General features: G+C 41.1%; 1 protein-coding gene across 1 annotated transcript; it reads left to right on the top strand.

The window, feature by feature from the left end:
* Positions 1 to 1,149: 1,149 nt before the first annotated feature.
* LOC149019056 (RNA exonuclease 4-like) lies at positions 1,150 to 19,079 on the top strand. The gene is made up of 7 exons (XM_089153145.1): positions 1,150 to 1,527; positions 2,453 to 2,604; positions 6,089 to 6,222; positions 6,532 to 6,758; positions 6,864 to 7,070; positions 17,991 to 18,071; positions 18,542 to 19,079. The coding sequence occupies exons 1-7, from the start codon at positions 1,487 to 1,489 to the stop codon at positions 18,792 to 18,794; spliced, it is 1,095 nt and encodes a 364-aa protein (XP_089009271.1). The 5' UTR covers positions 1,150 to 1,486; the 3' UTR covers positions 18,795 to 19,079.
* Positions 19,080 to 20,853: the final 1,774 nt, after the last annotated feature.

Raw genomic sequence — 20,853 nt, forward strand, 5'->3', positions numbered from 1 at the left:
GACTTTTTTATATGCACCCTCCCCTCCACGGTGTTGAATTGATAATGATACACAAGTCCTTGATATTTTATAAATGCACAAAATAAAGCTCCTCCTTTTACCCGACCTTAAACCGCCCAGATTTGCAAAATAAATTCACAAATTAAACCACCTGTTTTTAGTAAAGAAGCTATGGAAGGAAAGAATCTAAAGAAATGTGACTGCCAATTCGGCAGATCTAGATAGGCCAGAACCAAAGAAAAAATCATGGGTTTTAAAGATCTTTCAAAGGTTGAAGAACATAAAAAGCCCTAAATCTTTTTTTTTTTTTTTTTTAATTTTTTTATTTTTAAGTTAAAACTTCGAGAAAAGTAGAAGCTATAAAGGTTCGCTGTTCATAGCACAAAGGAAGATAATCACTCACTTTAATCCCTTGTTTTCATTTTTCAAAAAATGAAGAACCCACATAGTCGCCTTCAACAAATAGAATCGAGTTTAAAAATGAAAATTTAGAAAACTAAAAGGTCTTTATTGTAATTTAATTTTTTTGGTATAAAGATACTTTTATATATAAGGAAATTAGGGATGAGGATATTATACATTATCACCTGTAAGGATTGAACTCACAATCCCTTTACTGAGAAGTCAGGTTCTTAACTACCCTACTACCCCTCCATTGGCTAATTTATTTATTTTTATACAAATATTTTTAAATTTTAACCCCGAGGGGTGGCTCAGTTGGCATAGCCCAACGCTTCCACGTAGGAGGTCAGAGTTCGAATCCCCTTGGGGCCAGGGCGAAGCCCGCCTATATTAATTATATATAAAGCTCCTTGAGGATGTAGTCGTGATGCGCGCAAGCTGGCCCGATGAACCTCATTTCCAAAAAAAAAAATTTTTAAACACATGGCATGTTATACACATAATATTAGGCCCGGCGCGCCGGCGGCAAAAACCACAAAAAAACCCACCTATATATATATATATATATATATATATATATTTTTTTTGGTAAGAACACTATTACAATATTACCAAGGAAAGAAAAACACTAGTCGGTTACCAAAAAAAAAAAAAAAAACACTAGTCCGATTAATGATTAGAAATCAAAATTTTCCCAATATAATCACAGATTTACAATGCCCTTTATGTATTAAAATGATTCACGCCTGTTAAACCCTATTCGGTCTGCAGTCCAGAGTCCAGACCCGAGAGTACATTCAAGAGAAAGATGAGATGACATATTTGATTCCGTGGATGATCACTCATTCAGTCTTTCTGTTTGAAAATACAAGAAACCAGAGAAAATCCGTCCAAGGAACCCTGGGACTAATCTATTTCATATTTGGAAGCATAAACCTTACACCCAAAAACTGATTCTTACACATCATTCTTTAAAGCTTCGTTTTGCTTTTCTCCTTTTTATTTTTATTTTAATTTAATTTAATTACTATCTCTCCCCCGATTTACCGTTCAGCAGCAGAGAGTTCCGAATTTGGAAGACTTTATGGATTTCGTAGATGCTCCCCCCAAAACTGGAAGTCAAAGGTCAAGTTTATCTGTTTTAATATTTATATTTTGATTGATTTTGACATAACTGCTAAATTCGTCTGCAACACTGCATGGATTTCACTCACTCAGTTTCTTTACATATTTAATGGGTTCGGCTTTGCAAGTTTCTTTTTCTTTTTCCCCTAGGTAACCCTTTAGCATGTAATCCATGACAAGGCCTTCTTGTCCAATGCTCTTGTGTTGACATTTAGTAGAGTTCTTTCTTTTGGTGAGTGGATGCGTTGGACTTCTCTGGTAATCATATAGCATATTGCCAATTGATTGCTCTGTCTCAAGTTGTTCCTTTCATCCCAGGTTGAAACTTTTAACTTTTCATTCTATCTGGAATTCAGACAACTCAGGGCGTATTTGTCTAGTTTAGATCAATTTTGTGGCAGATAAACCTTTTAAATTGACTTGGACTTGTAATAAGAAACTCAAAATTTCGTCTTTCAGGTTTACATGTCGATATCATCACCTTTTTTTGTACTTTAATCCACTAGCTTGACTGAAGGAGATACTTGGAACGGAGAGTGAGTAAGCTAGGGATGGAACAAGGCTTATGACACGCTCAATATTTTTACGATATTTGATTTTGTTTTGGTAGGGCGAGCCTTGGCGCAATGGTTGGTGGACCACATTGTAGCCTGAGGTCAAGGCTTGAAAGGGCCTCTCAGCAAAAAATTGCTGGGGTAAGGCTGCGTAGGAAAATTGGCCCCCTCCCAACCCTCCTCCTTGGACTCTACTTGTGTGAAAGCCTTCTGTGTTCAACCTTCTTTTATTTTTGTTATGGGCATCTTTCAAGACATGGACTGCAGTACCTTGTAGAAAACAAGTTTTCAATGGTGTTAGTTTCCTTGTGTCTAAAAGGTTAATGAGGTTCTGATTATATTTGTGGTTGCTAACCCTGCACCATTTTCAGGCACAAATGCTCAGCTTGCTATAAGCAGTACAAAAAGAAGGAGCATCTCATTGAGCATATGAAAGTGTCTTACCACTCTGTTCATCAGCCCAAATGTGGGGTTTGTGGAAAGCATTGCAAATCATTAGAATCTTTGAGGGAGCATCTTACTGGTATGGAACCATTATCCGCTGTTTAAATTTTTCTCAGTAAAAATAAAGTGCTTGCAGAACCATAATATTAACTGACCTAACTGCCACATCGTATTGTATCCCTGATAACTATGATTGCTAAGATTATTTTGGTTTTCTTTTCTAGCATACATTGAATTTTTCATTATCCAAGGGCATTAATTGTCACGTAGAAAGATGATTTAATAATTGTGGAAGTTGGATAATCTGAGTCAGCCACATGCCTGGCTTAGTGGCTTATCTCAGTCATGTGGCCCACCAAGTCTCTCAAAAAATTAGTTGTTCAAACAATTCTGCAATGCTAGATTCTGATGCAGTTGAAACTTTATACAAGTAAGAATTTGCACAGAGATGTAATTTAGGACTGCTTTGAAAGCTTCAAGTAATCCCAGAACAGGACCTGATGAAAAGGGTATGAAATGGAAAAGAAGAAAATCAAGGTTTAGGCACAAGTTTAGGGGACTGGAAATAGGACTTAGATGTAGTTTAGGGCTGAAAGAAAGTAGGAGTTAATGCTAAGGGCCTCTATGCAACTGGAAGCTTTGTTGCCAAGGCGTCACGCATCCTGGCCCTTTTTTGGGTCAAGGAAACCTGATGTCGCTTTGTTGCCTATGCAGCTCTTTATTGCCTTGGTTTTTGTTGCCCTTGATCACCTCACCCTGCCTTGACAACTGTGATTGGAAGGCTTATTAGCCTTCCCCACTGATTTCATTAATCAGATCAAAACTCTGCTGAAAAACTGAAAAACAGGGACAGGGCTAGGACTGATGAGGGAGAGAGTCAATTACTGCAGATTAAATGGTCAATGGAGGCTGATGCTTGGATCAAGTGGTGTTTTTGGGTGGTACACCATTCAATCAAATGATGGAAGGGAATTGATGATCGGATTGAGCTGGGGGTTCAGATAGAATTTGAAGTTAAGGGACAGAATTATAAGCTAACGGGAAGTCAGGTTTGAAGTTGCAGCAGTCAGAATGGATTGTTGTAAGAAAACCTTTTGCAGTCTTGAAACAATAGACGGATGAGGACACAGTGGATAATGGCCTCCTGGGCTTCCCACCACAATGAGTTGACTAGGTCAACAACATCCCTTCTTCCTTAGATAAAACACTAGGGGAACTCCATGGGGTGCAAGCAAGCATGCAAACAGCTGTTATAGTTGTAAGTACAAATTGTTGGTCTCTTGATTAGATTTATAAATTATAGGAGGAAGCATTAGGAGTCCAAACTTAGAAGGTTCCCAAAAATTTAAGTATCTAACTGGTGCCCCCCCCCCCCTCTCTCCCTGTCTTCACACACTCTGTTTTGTGAATTCATGTGAACTAATTGTTAACGGATACTAACAGCAAAGACAGGAAGTAACTACCATTAACTGGACCACAACTTAAACTGAGCCACTTAGAATTGATTCAATTGAACCAACTTCCCCTCCCCAACTGAAAAAAGAAAAAGAAGCTAATCATGTATGCATATTATCCATGCTGTAGGCTCATACAAGTGGCCTACCACAATGAGAACCCATGGGTTAAAGGGCCAAGATGTATACAACCGAAACCTTGGCTTATTCCCATTACAATATGATGCACCCCCTGGTTAGAAGAAGAAGAACCAAGGGTTCACCAACCCAGTACCAGGGGTTCCAAAGTGGACCAGGTCTGGCAATTCCAGCTGGTCTTCTGGAAGGGCCTTAAAAAGGCCAAAGCACTGTCCCCATGAACAATAATGTAGACAGTGTCGCAGCCACTATTCTGATCTTGGTGGAATAATATCAGGACGAGAAGAGAAATATTAAAAAAAAAAAAAAAACCTACCATTAAACCAAGATGGTTAATTTCATATCCATGCCAATTTATTCCTGTTGGCTATCTGTCTCTAATAGAGTTAGGCTCAAAGTATGTGTGAATGTTGTTGATGCAGCCCCAATTGAATAAGTGCAACTTCTTCCGAGATCTTTAAGAGAACCAACTCATATGGGACCAAGAAAGGGTTTCTTGAAATTTTGGTTATGGAAGATTGGGGGGTCTTTGTGATATGGGCTGTGATGAGATGATTTTTCTAGTGAGGATTGACGTGGTCAGTGGCCTTTGAATTCTCTGGCTGTGTTAATTGGAATAGGATAGTGTCAAGGATGATGCGGGATTAGTTCAGAGAGATTTAAAATGGTGGGATGGGACAATTTCTTGAAATATTGGATAAGATGTTGTTGGGTTAATCGACCAAAACTTGGAGGTTAATGTAGGTAATAATATAAATATATGATACCCCAAGTTTTGTTGGGTTTGGATGGCTGAATTGCAAGATATAAGGTTACTTGTTTTGGGGGTCTTAGGGAGTATGATATTATGGAACTGGATGGTCAAAATGGTTAGGATCTAAGACTAGGGTTGGAGGGATGATGTGCCTAAAGTGTCGGATAAATCTAACAGTTAGATTGGCATAGATTTGACTCTTGGGAATTCTGAAAATTCAAGAAAATTTAAGAAAAATAGAAAAGAATGTATAGGAGAAGGGAATTGATGTAGGCTGTCGATGGTAACTTAAATGGAACCTTGAGGATGGAATACTCAGATGGAGAATAAAGGTTGAACTCTGATCTTCAACCGGCCGCAGATGTCTGACTTTGCCTTAGAACCCTTCTCAGCCTCGGATCTTCAACTCTTTGTTGACAAAGTCAAAACTTATTAACCAATGCAAGATTACTTTAAGAAAAGATTTCTTATTCAATATTCAGTGTGATCTCTTCCGATCAAGTGGAGGGTCTATCTATACATAAAATGTTGGTGTCCTAATCTGATTTGGATTCCAAGCTGAACTCTAACTTGAAGTCAGAAACTAACTCAAAAAAGAAACTGATTGGCTAAAACTAAGACATTTAAAACTAGAAGAAAAAGATAAGAAAAGACTATTCAGCCCTTATAGCTTATGCAGAATATAGAGTCTTAGTTATATAGACCTCTATGCAACTCCTAACTTGCTTGGACTAGGAAAGCAACTAACTCAGACTTGGACAAGGAAAGCAGTTTAGTTATTCTGCACAACCAGAGTAGAATTTTGTCTTATTCAAAGTGAATTTTTTTATCTTCCAATCCAACTGTTGGAATCACACAATATTGCTGCAGCTGTCACCACTATATGAGCTTGATTCCTGCCAAGACTGATCACTCTTCTGGTTACTGGTCTGGATTAGAACTGAAATTATTGGTTACTGTCCTTGTTATTAAATTTCTGTTTTGCAATAAGCCTCTTTTGGTGATGTTTCTGCATCAATATGGTATCAATAAAGTTTGAGCATAAAAGAAACTGCTACATGGATAGATTTGGCTACCGGGCACCCAAATTAGCCATCATTGTTGTTATTCTTATAAAGTCTGCTTTCGTCAGTATCATTAACATAGCTGTTTCTGTTCTAACCATACGGTATGAATTTGACTTTTTGATTGTTTGATTTTCTTCCTGTATTGTCAAGGTCCATTGCCTAAAGCCAATTGTTCAAGCATTTATGCTGCCAGAGGTTGTGACCTGTGCTTGAAAATTTTTGATAGCCCTGAAGCTGTCACTGTACATAAAGAAGTTTGCCAATTACCTGCACCTACTTGTCTTGTAAGTTGATTTAGTGAAACTTGAAACCTTGAATTTGAATTCTTCAACATTCTGTCATTCTGGGTAAATGTTTTTTCTGTTTATCATGGATATCAGAAATCTGGAAAAGGAAAATACCTAAGTGTTTTAAAATGTAGTCAATTGAACATTGACAGTTATGAATTATGAAAGAAATAGTGAACTCCATAAACTAGATATGAGAGAGAGAATTCTTTTCCTTGGTATGTTTTGAAATGTGAGCATTTACTCATTAGTGTCATTGTTTTTTAGAAGTGACTTGCATTCCAATTCTAGATATAATTCTTACAGGGCCCCATCAGAATGCCTCCCATGGAATTGGAAATTGAAACTTCGGGCTTGGCCAATGCTGATGACACTAAAAGAAGTCCTGAAGCAGTTGCCATAGACTGTGAGATGGTTGGTGGTGGAAGTGATGGAACACTTGATATTTGTGCAAGGGTTTGCCTCATTGATGAAGGAGAGAACGTCGTTCTCCATACATATGTGAGACCTCAAATTCCGGTCACTAATTACAGGTAATTTTGGCCCTTCCTTTTTTTTTTTTCCCCCCACTTTGGGTGGTTATGTGGTTTGGGGCCTTTTATAAATTCTGGTGTGAAATTTATTTGGATCACTTTCAGAGATGAAATAACTGGTATTACAGAAGCACATTTGTTGGACGCAATGCCACTTAAGCAAGTGCAAGAGAAAATTATGGAGATTCTGTACAATGGAGAGTCCATTTGGCGGACCCGACTAGAAGGCGGAAGGGCAAGGCTTCTTGTTGGTCATGATCTTGAGCATGATTTAGATTGCTTGAGGATGTGCTACCCAGAGCACTTGTTAAGGTAAAGTCCCACCTCCATGAATTAGAAAGAAGCAATTGAGTGATAGTTTATTTTATCTTGAGAATTTAAAAAAGAGCTTACACAGTGAATGAGGATCCAGCCCAAGGTTTGAAGTATTGGTATGTATAGTTCCGTATTGGCCGATACATGTCGGTAGTGCAGGTTTGCTGATATGATATAGTCCGATACGTATCAATATTGCAGGCCTGTGATATGATATAAGCCGATACGTCTCTAGAAATTTGTTTTTCCTTGCCGTTTCCCACGTCTCTCGCTGTATCGGCCGATATGGTGGGAGACCATACAATAAACCGAGATGTCTCTTTTTGGTAAAAGTAATATAAAATGAATTTAAACAGAATGATACATTTTGCAACATACTGATCGATATGGAATGAAACAATATGATACTGCAGTTTGTATCTCTTCTTTCTTTCTTCTTCTTCTTTTTTTATTTATATATATATTTTTATTTTTTATTTTTTAACTGTATTTGTTTATAGATACTATTGACAGTATTGCTTTTATCGATAATTATCACACCGATACATGGCGATACGAACTGATACATATCTATGCGATCCATATGTATGTAAGTACTTCACAAGGGGGATGAAAGGGTTTCAAACCTGCTCTTGACGAGTAGCAGAAGGGGGAATGGTTCTCGTGTCACATTTGTTGCTCAATCCTCTTTCATTATTTTCGATTCTAAGAGCTCTTTCATTTATCATACACCAATCAAGGTCAATTGCCTCCATATCCTTACCATTTTGTAAAAATTTTCAGAAATGTGAACAATTAAGGCTATTCAAGAGGAAAATTTCCATTGTTTCTGCTGCTTCTCCTTTGAAGGAAACCTTAGTTGTGGATCCCAAACCCATCACCCCATGTCAAGGAAACTCTTGAGTGGGTTAGCTGGACCAGGCTTCATAAAATCGAAGACGTCGGTAAACACGTTCGTATCTGCGGTTGGGTTGCGCTTCATAGAATTCAAGGTGGTGTTACTTTTCTAGATCTCGGAGATCATTCTGGATTCGTTCAGGTTTTCCTATTTTTCTTCATTCAAGTTCCTTCTTTTACTTGCAGCCACATGCGACTCCATTTTTACTCCTGTCTTTCTATCTCTTTTTAAAAGCTTTTGTACTTCATATGTAACTCTTGCTTTGCTGCTTGATAGGCATTGGATTAGATGCGGTTCATGTCTTTGTTTTTCCATTTTTCTTATTTGTATGGTTTTCTTTCTACTCAATTGGTTATGATCCTGGTTGATTTCCCACTGTTCTAGTGTTAAAATTTTTGTTGAATCACAAGTATTGGTTAGTTTGGTTTTCAGTTCTGCTTTTCATTCTTTTCCTGTTAACAGAGCATAACGAACCAACAAAACAAAATAATAATACAATCTCATGTATGAACTTCCATCATTGGTTACTGGTTAGGTTTTTGTCTGGTCCCCCCCCCCCCCCCCCCATTTGAGTATGACATGTCATGGATTGTATTATCTTTGCCTTTGCCTTTTTATTAGCTATGCCTATTTTTTTTTTTTTAAAACAGATTATCTCTATTCAATTATGCACCCATCGATACATATATTTGAAACGATACGAACCGAAATGTCTCTTAAAATCATTCAGCTGATACATTACCGATACACAATACTTTAAACCTTGGTCTTGGCACAACAGGGACTGGGGAGGAATGTAGTTAGCCTTACCCCTGTTTTCACAGAGAGGTTGTTTCGGCAACCAACAAAAAACCACAACCGCGACGGGCAAACGGAACGGCAAGACAAAAAAACAAACAAAACAAACAAAACAAAAACGAACAGAAAGTCCCCCCCCAACCCCAGCAAATTTGGGCTCACCCCCCAGCGACCCCACCACACCACGGAGACAACAAAAAGAAAAGCGCCCCCCAGAAAAACCCCACAACAGCGAAAAAAAGACAGGGGGGAGCCCAGAAGAGAGCGCCCCCCGGCCACCCCCCACCGATCCCCTCCGTAGACCTACGCGGGAAACCAACAAAAGGATACACCCCATCACGACCAGCCACGAGAGGCCCAACGAAGGTAGGTCCCCGACAGATTCCAATGCCCCTCCACCTTCCAATTGGAGTTTCACTTTCAGTTCTGGCGCAGATGCCAGATTAAATCACCAAAATGCCAACCTCCAATTATTTAGTGTCCAATCACCTTGAAATCCAAATACAATTAGCTTCTAATTAATGTGGGGATTAAACAATAATAATGGTAAATGCATGCTTATCAGTTGTTTCTAGAGCCTGTGACAGCTTAATCTCAATGGAGCAACTTTTACCGCCACACCATGGCCCATTCTTAGTGTGTATATGTATATATATAAATGAGAATTGAATTTGCTGAAATATCTATTAAATCTAATGATATTTGATGTCTTTGAATCAATTGGATTTTGATCGGATTTACTTTCATAAGACTAGAGTAATACATTATAGTGGGTTTGCATTGATGAACATCTTGTGTACTTTATACTCAAAGAAATCATTAATGGAGGTTGATTGACTATCATGTGCATGTAACGTAAACTGTCTCGGAAAAGATTAATTGTATATAATACAAATAAATACCGACTCACTAATCAGTATTTCGCTACACAAATTTGGTCAGCTGCTCAGTGAGCTAAGAAATGATGTATTGCATTTTTTTTGGATGTATAAATAATTAAATTACAGAAGAGGAACAAACAAAACGGCCTTTAAGAGGAAGACCGAAAAGAAGAGTTAAGACCCCAGGTGACAACAATAAGCTTGTTCCTTGGGGTATCATTAATTAGGGGATGGGAGAAATTACAAGTCTAAAAGAAACATCAAAGAAGATGGCATTCTAATTTCTAAATCATATCTTTAGAGCAAGATTTGGAAGTCCATCTTCGGAGATTGCGTTCCCACCAAAGATGATGGATAGTGGCACAGATCACGAGCTTACCAACTCGATCACAAATGGTAGAATCTGGAAAGTTTCTCAGAATCCAAGACTAATCACTAGCAAAACCAAAGGAGCGCCCCGAGTGGGGTCAAATGAAAGATATGGCTTTTTCCCATATAGATCTGGAAAAATGGCAAGAAAGGAAGAGGTGATCAAAGTCCTCTGATCCATTCCAACAAAGGATACAACTTGGGTTTATAGGGATAAGGTGGCCAATAAGGAAGGATTGGGTGGGGAGGGCAACGTTAAGGGACCCTCCAAAGGGTGAGGGAGTGTTGGTGAATGTGGCCTTTGAACCAAACCAGGGGAGGCCAAAGGGGTTTTGGGTTATGGGCATGGAGAAGGTTCCAGGCTGAAGAGGTGGAGAAGGTTTTGGTAGGGGATGGAAGCCGGAAAGGGTGGGAAGGGAGTCCCAAACCTGTGTGAGAACGGGGAGTGGAACGGGGGTCTAAGAACCGCTAGAAATGAAGGCGGACAAATGGGTGGATTTGGGGATGCGGGTATCATAAACTGAGCGGGGACCAAAAGGGCATAGAGAATGTCCATGCACGGGTCAAGCCAAAAAAAGGTAAAGGAACCAGTGGAGACTGAGATAGAGATGGCGGAGAGGGCACGGGGACGTAACATGAGAATTTTCCTCCAAATCCAAGAGGGGTTGGAAGGCATGGGGATCGCCCAGAAGGAATCAAACTAGAGAAGGAAAGAATAGACCTAGTTGGACCAAATGGAGTCATGCTTTGAGGCAATTTTCCATATAAGCTTGAGAAGACAAGCCAAATTAATATCAGAGATCCGACGAATGCCGAGGCCGCCTTCAGAGGTTGGGCGACAGATGGTCGACCAACAGAAAAGGTGGATGAAGCATGATGCTTCACGCCCTTTCCAAAGGAAAGCAGAAAACAAGGACTCCATGGCATGGATTGGATTTCGGGATGGAAAAGATTCCGCACCAGTAGAGATAGGAGGACTAAGCGAATAAGCACTACTTTACCGGCAAAGAAGAGGAGTTTGCCTTTCCAAAGTTAAAGCTTCTTGCAAATGTCGTCAAGCATGGGAAGGCAATGATGGCTAGTAAGCTTACCAGGAATGAGCGGGAGACCTCGGTAGGTAAGGGGAAAGGAGCTAGGCTTGAACCCCGTGAGCTGAAGAAGGGAGGCTCTCAACTGATCAGAGACACCAGAGAGAAAGAAGGTAAGTTTGTCAAGGTTGACTTGGAGACCAGAAAGAGATTCAAACAGGGAGAGGGTCAAGAGGATGGAAGAAATGAATCGATGATCACCTTTGGAGAAGATCATAAGATGGTCAATAAAAGCGAGATGAGTGAGGTTAAGAGATTTGCATTTGGGGATGGGAGAAATGAGGATCTAGTCTGTGTTAGATTGGAGGATGCGAGAGAGGGCCTATAGAGCCAGGGAGAAGAGGTATGGGAAGGGGGGCAACCTTGGCGAATACCAACATGGGAAGAGAAGAATACAAACCGCGGACCCATTAGTGATAATGGAGAATCGGGGAGTGGAGATACAGATCTCAATCCAGTGGATGAAGGGGGGGGGGAAGCCCATGGAGGCAAGGACAGAATTGATAAAGTCCTAATGAATAGAATCAAAGGCTTTGTGGAGGTCCACCTTAAGAAGAGCGGCCAGAGAACGAGAGGATCTATCAAAATCGCGAACAATTTCCGCACAAATGAGGATATTGTTTTGCTATACTGCGGCCAAAGATAAAAGCAAATTGGTTCGAGCTCACAAGAGAAGGCATGACCTTTTTGAGTCTATTAGCTAGGACTTTAGAGATGAACTTGTAAATGAGATTGCAGAGGGAGATAGGGCGAAAATCAAAGAGGGAGGAAGCAACTTGCTTTTTTGGGGATGAGATAGATGAAGGTTTGGTTGATAGAGGAAAGTTGGGACGGGTTAAAAATGAAGCTGCGGATGGCATCAACCAGATCGTGCTCAAGGAAATCCCAAGTGGCAAGGAAGAAGCCCATACTAAATCCATCCGGACTAGGGGCATGATTGGACTTGTGGGATCGGATGGCAGAGAGGATCTCTTTATGGGAGGGGATAGCACAAAGAGAGGGAAAAGAGGAGGGATCAATGAACTTGTTGAATAAATTAGGGGGGAGAGGGGTATGGGGAGGGAGAATGGTAGGGGAGAGAAGATTGGAAAAGAAAGAGGTAACCTCAGCCTTAATGCTAGGGGGATCAGAGATCTAGGTAACATTACTGGTGAGGAGGGAAGGAATGGAGTTGAAGTTGTAACGGACTTTGAAGGACCTATGAAAATGGGCAGAATTGGAATCTCCGTGCTCGAGCCATTTGATCCTGGCTTTCTGGCGGTGGAAACTTTCTTCAAGGGAGAGAAGGGAAGGAGATCAAAGGAGAGGGCTTTTTCCTGATCAGCAAGGGAGGGGTTGGAAGGGTCACTTTGGAGGAGAGATTGGGTTCTCTGGAGGTCCGAGCGACAGGAAGAGACCCTAGAAGAGATGTTGCCAAAGGAGGAGGAATTCCAGGAATGGAGGGCTTCCTTGGTAGTATGAAGCTTATGAGCAAAGGCTATGAGAGGAAGAGTATGATAGTGGATAGGCTTGGACCAAGCTTCTTTAACAGTGGCAATGAATGAAGGGTTCGAAGACCATATATCAAAGAACTTGAAAGGCTTAGGGTCGAAAGAGGAAGGGGCCCTCAGAGGAAGGGGGAGAAGATGGATAAGACAGGGAGAGTGATCAGAGAGACTCGAGTGAGGGAAAAAGGTGTGGGAGTTGGGAAAGGAAGAGAGCGAGGAGGCATTTGATAGGAACCGATCAAGCTTAGAAGCAATTCTAGCAGGCCAAAATGACGATTATTCCAAGTGAGGGAGTGGCTAGACCAATGGAGGTCTTGGATACCGGAGTCCTCAATACAAGAGTTGAACTCATCAACCACAGCGGGGTCCGATGGGGAACCACCCACACGCTCATGGGAGTACCAGGCGGATAATATTGAAGTCACCACCAAGGCCCCATGGGAGATCAGAGGAAGAGGCAATGATAGAACGAATATCCTCCCAAAGACTAGTACGGTCAGAGGCACGGTTGAACCCATAAATGATAGTGAGAAGAAAGGAGGGGGAGTTAGGAACAATGATACTAAGGTGCATGAGTTAGGGGGAGGATTTTAGTAGAGAAATTTTGAATCTAGAGGGGTCCTAGATAATCCAAATACGACCATTGATAGTGGCCGAGGAATTGGAAGAGAAAAGACCAATAGGGGGCAATAGGCTGGGCGATCCGAAGGGCATTATCTATTTGAACATGGGTTTCAATGAGAGCACAAAAAGAAAAATTTGAGGTCTTTATTGTATTTTTCACTTCAGCTTACTTTGCAAGGGAATTGAGGCCCTTGACATTCCAAATAATAAAGTTAGACATTTAGACCAAAGTAAGGGGGCAGCCTTATCGCTACTGGGGGAAGGGAAAAAGGGGTTGGATTGGGGAGACTCACACAAATGGGAGCTAAGGGGTGATGGTGTTTCAAAAAGGTCAAGGATTATTGGTTGATTTAGAAGATGGGGAGACAGGTTTGGAAGTGTCTAGCTACTTCAAGGGGGTGGGTAGGGGGTGTGGTTCAAGAGAGAGAGAGTGGTACGGGGTCCTTTGGATGATAGAGGATGAGGGTTGGGTTGATGAGGTGTAATGGTGGGTTAATGGGTGAGAAAATGGGCTAATGGAATTGGGAAGGTTGGGTTGGGTTTGGGCTGTGGGCTAGGCTTCTAAAATGGAATTAAAGGGCTTATGAGATGGGTTGGGTAGGGGCTCACAGTCGGATAAGGGACCAAAGAGGTTGGGCTTGGGGTAAGAACAAGGTTTAGGGCTGAAAAGGGAAGATGGGTTTAATGCGGGGTTTGTGAAGGGCCGCCATCGTGGAGGGTAATTTGGGTAAAAGGGTAGACAAAAAGGGGGAGTGAGAGAGGGGAGTTTTATCCTTAGGTTTTTATGTGAGATATGGTGGTAAATTGCAGGGAGGTTTCTGCGTGAACCAAGGTAGGGTTTGTGGAGGGAGATGGCAATGATAGGCTGTAGGTTTCATAATCGACAAGAGTCTGAGAAACTTTACCTGTTTCAGATTGTTCAAGTGGAGCTCAAGTAGTGTGCAGCAGGGCATCGGAGATGCGAGCAGGTGGAGAATCGACTAGTCTTTGAGTTGTAGAGGCAGTCTTTAGCGTAGCTTCAGAGTCTGCAGAGTTCAGACTATTGTAGTTGGTACAGATCTGAACCTCGTGAGAAGAGTCGCAAGTCATCAGCAACTAACTTTTTGAATTTCTTCTTCTCCTACAGTAAGTGTTTGTGATCACTGGAGGGTTTGCAGTTGCCGAAGAAGAGGCAGATGGTCAAGCAGCAACAAAATATGGATCAGTGACTGTAATTTTTCCAGGGCGTCAATCATACAATGAGGAGGAACACCCTCAAATTGCAGCAGAAAGTAATCGATCTTCGGGGAGGTCATCAGCAACAGTGATACGGTTTTCAGGGTGTGGCGGCTAGGGCGCATTATAGGGGCAAGCAGAAGCTGGAGAGGAGCAGGATATTTCTTCATGACCAAAGGATGAACACAGAGTACAACGGAGGGGAACCTAGTCATACACAATTAGTTGTTTATACTTAAGTCCATTATCGTCAGTAATGGTGATAGTCGACGGGAGGGGGTTAATAGCAGAGAAGTCCACACACAGGCGAGCGTAAGAGAGCTTTTCCAGAGAGTTTTAGCATCAGTGCGTGGTGGTTTGCCACAATCACTGATCCAAAATTCAAGCGGGAGGCCAGGGAGACTGATCCACAGGGGAATGGTGCTGAAGTCGACCCTGCGGAGAGGCGAGGAAGGAGGCCAAGGTTTGGTGAAAACTTGGGACTTTCCAACAGACCAAGGCGAACCTTCTAAGGCAGGAAGCTTAACAATCCAGCGAGGAGAAATTGAAGAGAAAGATACTAGAATCTAACAGGTATGTCTCCATGAGTTATGTAGCTTTCCATTGTTTGGCAAGGGAAGCTTTTAGGATAATAAAGGGGGGGGGACAGGGCCAAGGAATTGGCCAATAAGGACAGATTTCCACCGGTGAATGCTAGAGGCAGGGGCAGAGGAGGGGCAGTGAGCAAGAGCAAGCAGGGTTGGGTTGGTGATTTTTTTTGTGGGACAAAGGAGAGGTTAAGATTTTCAGCATTGGTGGAGTGATTAGAGAAAAGGGAATTCCAGGATTTTTTTTTTGGGGGGGGGGGGGAAGGTTCATTTGTGAATGGCAGGGGAAAATGGGAGGTTAGGGGGGGGGGGGGAGGAGGGGTTATTGGTGACGGAGAAGACATGTCAGGTCAGGTCATCAGAGGAGGTTAATAACTTATTTGTTGATGTATAGTCATCCTACCTCCATAGAGTGAGAATTTTTCAATGCATTGCATTTATATCGGGTAGAGCAAGAAACCTTTCTGGTAAATATATGATCAGGCATAATCTAGACCATCCCAGGATACCAGGACATTAATAGAAGTCATAGTTGTGTATCTGTGTATAGATCTAATCAAAATTCTAAAAAAAAAAAAAAGGTTTGGTATTACGATCTGATCCTGATTAAAATGCTTAAAGTTCCGTTCTCTCATCTGTTTGCAAGATTGACTACGCTTGTAGATTATTGTGTAAATAAGTTATTTCTGGTACCTAGCTTGACATTTACTTGTGGAAGGTTTGACACAGGTTTTTATTATGGCAAATGCATTCTCGCCAGATTAGCAACTTATCAATTGTAAATAGTAAACTTGATTTACCTTTCAGGACAATATGTTTCCTGCATAACTCATGCTTGGTAGGATGTAAAAGGATTAGATTTGACTCAGGAAGGGGTATTACTACATTCGTATCCTATTATATTCAGATGAATTTGGATAATATCCTATAGGTGTTGGACGGATTTAGATGGTAATGGGGGAGTAACTTTTCTATATACAGATTCTCGTAAATGTATGTAACCGCACATCAATTATGAATTTTTTACCATCCATTGAAATCCTTACTTTTTTGTTGCTGAAGTAAAGGGCAAGACTCAAGGGTTGAGAAACTAAGTTTTTGTCTACTCTTCTTGGTGTTTAGTTCTTAAATATTATTTTTTAGTTTTGTTTTGATTTCATATTAACCAGATGCACCTGGGCGGTGGGAGCGACGGAAGGTCAGGTTCTGGCAGGTTAACTGTCTCTGTTTGGGGTTTGCCTCCTTCTCTCCTTCTCCTCCGGCGGTTCTGGTGGCGGAGAGACGCTGGCGGTCGTCGCTGTGTCTCTCCGCCTTCTTCTCTCCTTCTCCTCTCTATTCTTCTCTTTCTTCTCTCACTCTTCTCCTCAACCGGTGTCTCTGGAAGCAGAGAATGATGCGCTAATTTTGCTCAAGATCAAATGGGCTGTTGGCACTGTCCCTGAAGAAGATATCTCCACCGCTGTTGCTCAAGTCCTTGAAAGCTCCGTTGCTGCGACTGTTGCTTTAAATCTAGTTGAAGCCCGATGCCGCCTCTCCACTTGCATCGCCGTTGTTGCTGCCCCAGTAGAGGCTGCCGCCTCCGCTGATGCTCAAGACCATGCTGGCTCCGTCGCTGCTGACCTTTTTGAAGCTGTCGCCACCTCTGATGCTCAAAACCACGATAGCACCGTTGCTGTCACTGCTCAAAATCTTAATGAAGCTGATGCTGTCTCTGCTGCTCAAGTAGCCGTTGCAACCGTAATTGCTTATCTCCCTTTCCCCTCTGTTGGTTTCAGGGAAATCTCCTATACCCCTATTTCGGCTCCTTCTTCATCACCTATTGCTTAGTTTGCTACCGTCGTCGCTCAGCCTAATCCCTTTTCTTCAACTTTTGCGATTTCTGATTCCCGCTCGCCGCCGGCAGCTAGTTCTTACTGAAGTTGTAGATCTCAGACAAAACCTGCTCCGATTGTGACAAATCCCTGCACGGTTCCCCTCTTCGAGGTTCCCTGTCAGATTTTTGCAGTTGAAGCCACTGCTTCCCCTGTTAATGCCTGGGTTTCTGTACCTTCATCGACTGCCGAGGGTCCTCCCTTTCAGGAGGTGTCGCCTCCCTCCCTTTACCCTCAAGCTTTGCTTTCCCTCTTCCGTGAAATCTCCTGTTCTGAGCACTCTGTCATCCACTTTCCACCTCTCAAACCTTCCATTTCAGTAATCAGCTCCAGGCAGCCTCTCTCCACCGCTTCTAAACCATCTCTCTCACTCTCCCACGATCAATATCCTTCACCCATTATACCCCCACCTATGCGATCCATTTTGGGCCCTATGGCCCATGGGCCTTGCTCCTCTCCTCATCCCTCCCCCTTCCCTCAAATCTTTGGCTTGTGACTTATTCCCTTCAGAATTTGCTATTATTGTTGCCTTTAAATAGTTGATTGGCTCGATGTCACTTAGTTTATTTCTTAGTTTGGCTTTGGGCCTCCTTTGCTTGTGTAACTAGTTTGCTTTAATTGTTGCTTTTAGGTAATTGCTAGGCTCATTGCCTCTTAGGTTGCTTTTAGTTGAGGCCTCTTTCTTGCTTTGTCTGGGCTCTGTCCCTTGTGCTCTTGTAATTTCTTTTATTCTCTTTGGTAATGAATTATTTAATCATCCAAAAAAAAAGTTCATTGTCTTCCAAACAAAATGAATAATAATTGGTTGGATACGAGGATTACCATATCCGTATTCGACCATTTTCTGATGGATTCTGATTCTCCTAAATGAATACGAACATAGGATGGAAAAAGGTTTTTGGTTATCCATTTACATCCCTAGTGCTTTGTGCTTCCCATTTGGTACATGGTTTGACATGAGCACCACAAATAATGGTCGTGGTTTGGTCAGGAAACCGCTTAACAAATAGGTATATTTTCTGAGAATATAAGCCTTTTCTTGTATCTAGCATGATCTTTTCAATATTCTCTAATTTCCTCCTAATTTAAATTGACACAGGGACACTGCCAAATACCGGCCATTGATGAAGACAAATCTGGTCAGCCATTCACTCAAGTACCTTACACAAACGTATTTGGGGTATGTACTTTTTCATCTGAAGATGTTCTCTCCTTTTAAGTGTTCATGATTCTTGTCTACAAGTTACATTTGTTCATTTTTTTCATGAGGTACACGGTTCACATTTGTCAATTATTTCTGGTTGATATTTTCATTTTTCTTGCTTATATTTACTTTTCTGACAAATTGACATCATCTGAGCATCGAATTGAATTAAGTTTGTCTTCAACTACTTGTGGTTGGCTACGTGTGTGCTCTTCTGCCATGGCAACCATCTGAAACTTTGTATTCACTATTTCCTGATTCTCTGAGAATGATAATAATATCAGATGCTGACTTCTGTGAGTTCTGAAGGTCAAATTCTCAGTATTTGCCTAGTATATGAATAATTTTGCTTCTCATTGCAGCAGAGATGAAAATAACTTATTGTGTATCAAAGAAATTTTCGTCCAAAATTCCAATAAGCCTGATGTTGATCTTTTACTTCACAGGTTTGAAATTCAGTCAGGAATTCATGATCCATATGAGGATTGTGTGGCTGCAATGAGACTATACAAGAGAATGCGTGATCAAGTTCATCGATCAGAAGGAATCACGTCATCAGATGCCACCCATTATACCAATAGTTTTGTTAACAGCTTTGATTCCTTCAGACCAAAGGAACTGGAGAATATGTCACCAGATGCGCTCTATGAGATTTCAAGATCAAAGTATAGGTGTTGGTGTTTGGATAGGGATCATTGATGAATTGACTAGTATCTATTTAATGGATGAACACGATTGGTCTTCTTCACCTGGGCTGTGGAGGAAGTGAGTGAATTCTTTAGTTAAATTTCCTTTTTTCTTTTATTCATTTATTTTTCTCTTGACAGGTTATGGTCGTTTGGTTAGATCTGAATGTGATATTCTGTAATAAAGATGACCATTCTTGGTCTTTTGGCTAAGATCAGGTGTATTGAAATGAATCATACTTGCATAGAAGTTGTGAACACTTTATGAGCTCATATTCTGTCTCTGCATTGATTTCATGTCTGAGAAGTGGTAATTGTATCAGCAATCTACATGTATTCCCCCCCCCCCTCCCTTCTGTTTTTTGTTCCCCCATGCCTCTAGGTATGCAATTCAGATCACTACAATCCTCCATAACCAACCCCACGCTGATTCGAATCGATTGACATGTACAATCTAATACCAATCCATGTGCAGGTGCCTTCTCCTCTGCAACCATTTTCTGGTGAAGCTTGCAGAACTCTGCTCCATCAATTGTGCTTGTGCCATCTTTGGCCAGATAGATTCTCCTGACCATTTACTGCAATTCTCTCATATTAGTTTGCACCTTCCATGTCTTTCCTTGACATCTTTTCTTCCTTCCTCTATTGCAAAATTTTTAGGAAAGAGAAGGCTAAGCAATTTCACCTACTTGTGTTTCTCTAAGGCCTGCTCTACCCTCTCTTCAATCATAGAAGGTCAGCAGTAGCATGCCAATTTTTTACTTGGATTCCAACCAGATCTTGATGCCAGCATTTCACCGACTGATATATACTGTAATTGCTTCTGTATGAGGTTAGGTCATCATGAAAATGCAAAACAGATGAAGTTTCTTTGAATTCTATTATTTCTGTGCATGTTTAACTGGGAGAGGTTGTAAAGGCACGAGAGTAGCTTGAAAAAAGGCCAGTGAGAAGTATATGTTGTACCACTCTGGTGAATTGCTATGGTAAGCAGGAATCTTGTGCAAGTGCTCGTCAAGTTCATCAGGATCGATGCCTGTTTCAGGTGATGATACCCAGGTTAACACATTGCCTCGTTTCTACATGTTCCAGCGTCTCTGATCACAAACGTGGGAGATGGGTTTCAGTTTTCATGGATGTTAGCTTAATCCCTTTGAAGGAATTCCTGAACACTGATCTTAAAAAATGTCGATGTTCTGTTCTCTTTTTATCTTTTCAAGAATTGAGTTTTTCTTCACTCGGAAAAAGTTTGAGCCCCTTACCAATTAATGTTTTGTAAACTAAAGAAGAGTGTTTTAATCCAAAAAAAAGGGTGAACTTGGTGTCAAAGATTTTTATAATAGTAGATGGAGCAGTTTTTCTATGCAGTTTTACCATAGCAAGTATTTGTTATGAAGCTGTTTCGATGAATGCAAGAAAAATAGGAGTTTATGATGATATGAGTCGTAAGATCAATTCAACAAGTGAGGGGATTTTTTTTCCTTCTTTTTTCTTTTGTTCGACGGCAAAGTTTTTATGTAAAAAGGAAATGTTTATCTTTATCATCTGACCCAATCCCTGAGGGTCGAGGGATTCTTCTACACAAGGTTTAAAGTATCCCACGATACCATATGATACTAGTCGATACGTATCCATATTTGACCCAACCGATACGATACATCTCGATACGTCTCTCCATTGAATTACACTAAAATACATTAGTCAGAGCGATACAATACTCGATACAAGATGATATGTCTCTTAAAATCACCTTACCGATACGCCATGCGATACTGAAACTTTAAACCTTGCTTCTACACATATAATTACAAACATTTATAGAATAATATTTGTTGACTAAACCATTGTAAAACCAATGGTGCACAGCTTGACATTTAATCTATGACCCCATACCAAAAGACACTCCATGGAAGAGAAAGAGAGGAGTGTCAACCATTTTATGGGGGAAAAAAGAGAGTGATAGAGACCAGAGAGGTTGGTGTCACCCAGTTGATGGAAAATCATGAAAAAGAGTTAGTGGATGAGGGTTGGTGAGAATGGGTGAATTGTGGTGACACCAAGTAGGTAAGTTC

Source organism: Hakea prostrata, chromosome 4 (assembly GCF_041222555.1).
Source record: "Hakea prostrata isolate BN-2017 chromosome 4, UWA_Hpros_2, whole genome shotgun sequence".
Taxonomy (NCBI): domain Eukaryota; kingdom Viridiplantae; phylum Streptophyta; class Magnoliopsida; order Proteales; family Proteaceae; genus Hakea; species Hakea prostrata.

What these genes read in the sequence shown, in the direction of transcription:
- LOC149019056 (XM_089153145.1), top strand. Translation starts at nt 1,487, where the DNA reads ATGGATTTCGTAGATGCTCCCCCCAAAACTGGAAGTCAAAG. An exon ending in ATTCCGGTCACTAATTACAG is followed by an intron (nt 6,759 to 6,863) that starts GTAATTTTGGCC and finishes GATCACTTTCAG; the next exon opens with AGATGAAATAACTGGTATTA. An exon ending in CTTACACAAACGTATTTGGG is followed by an intron (nt 18,072 to 18,541) that starts GTATGTACTTTT and finishes TTTACTTCACAG; the next exon opens with GTTTGAAATTCAGTCAGGAA.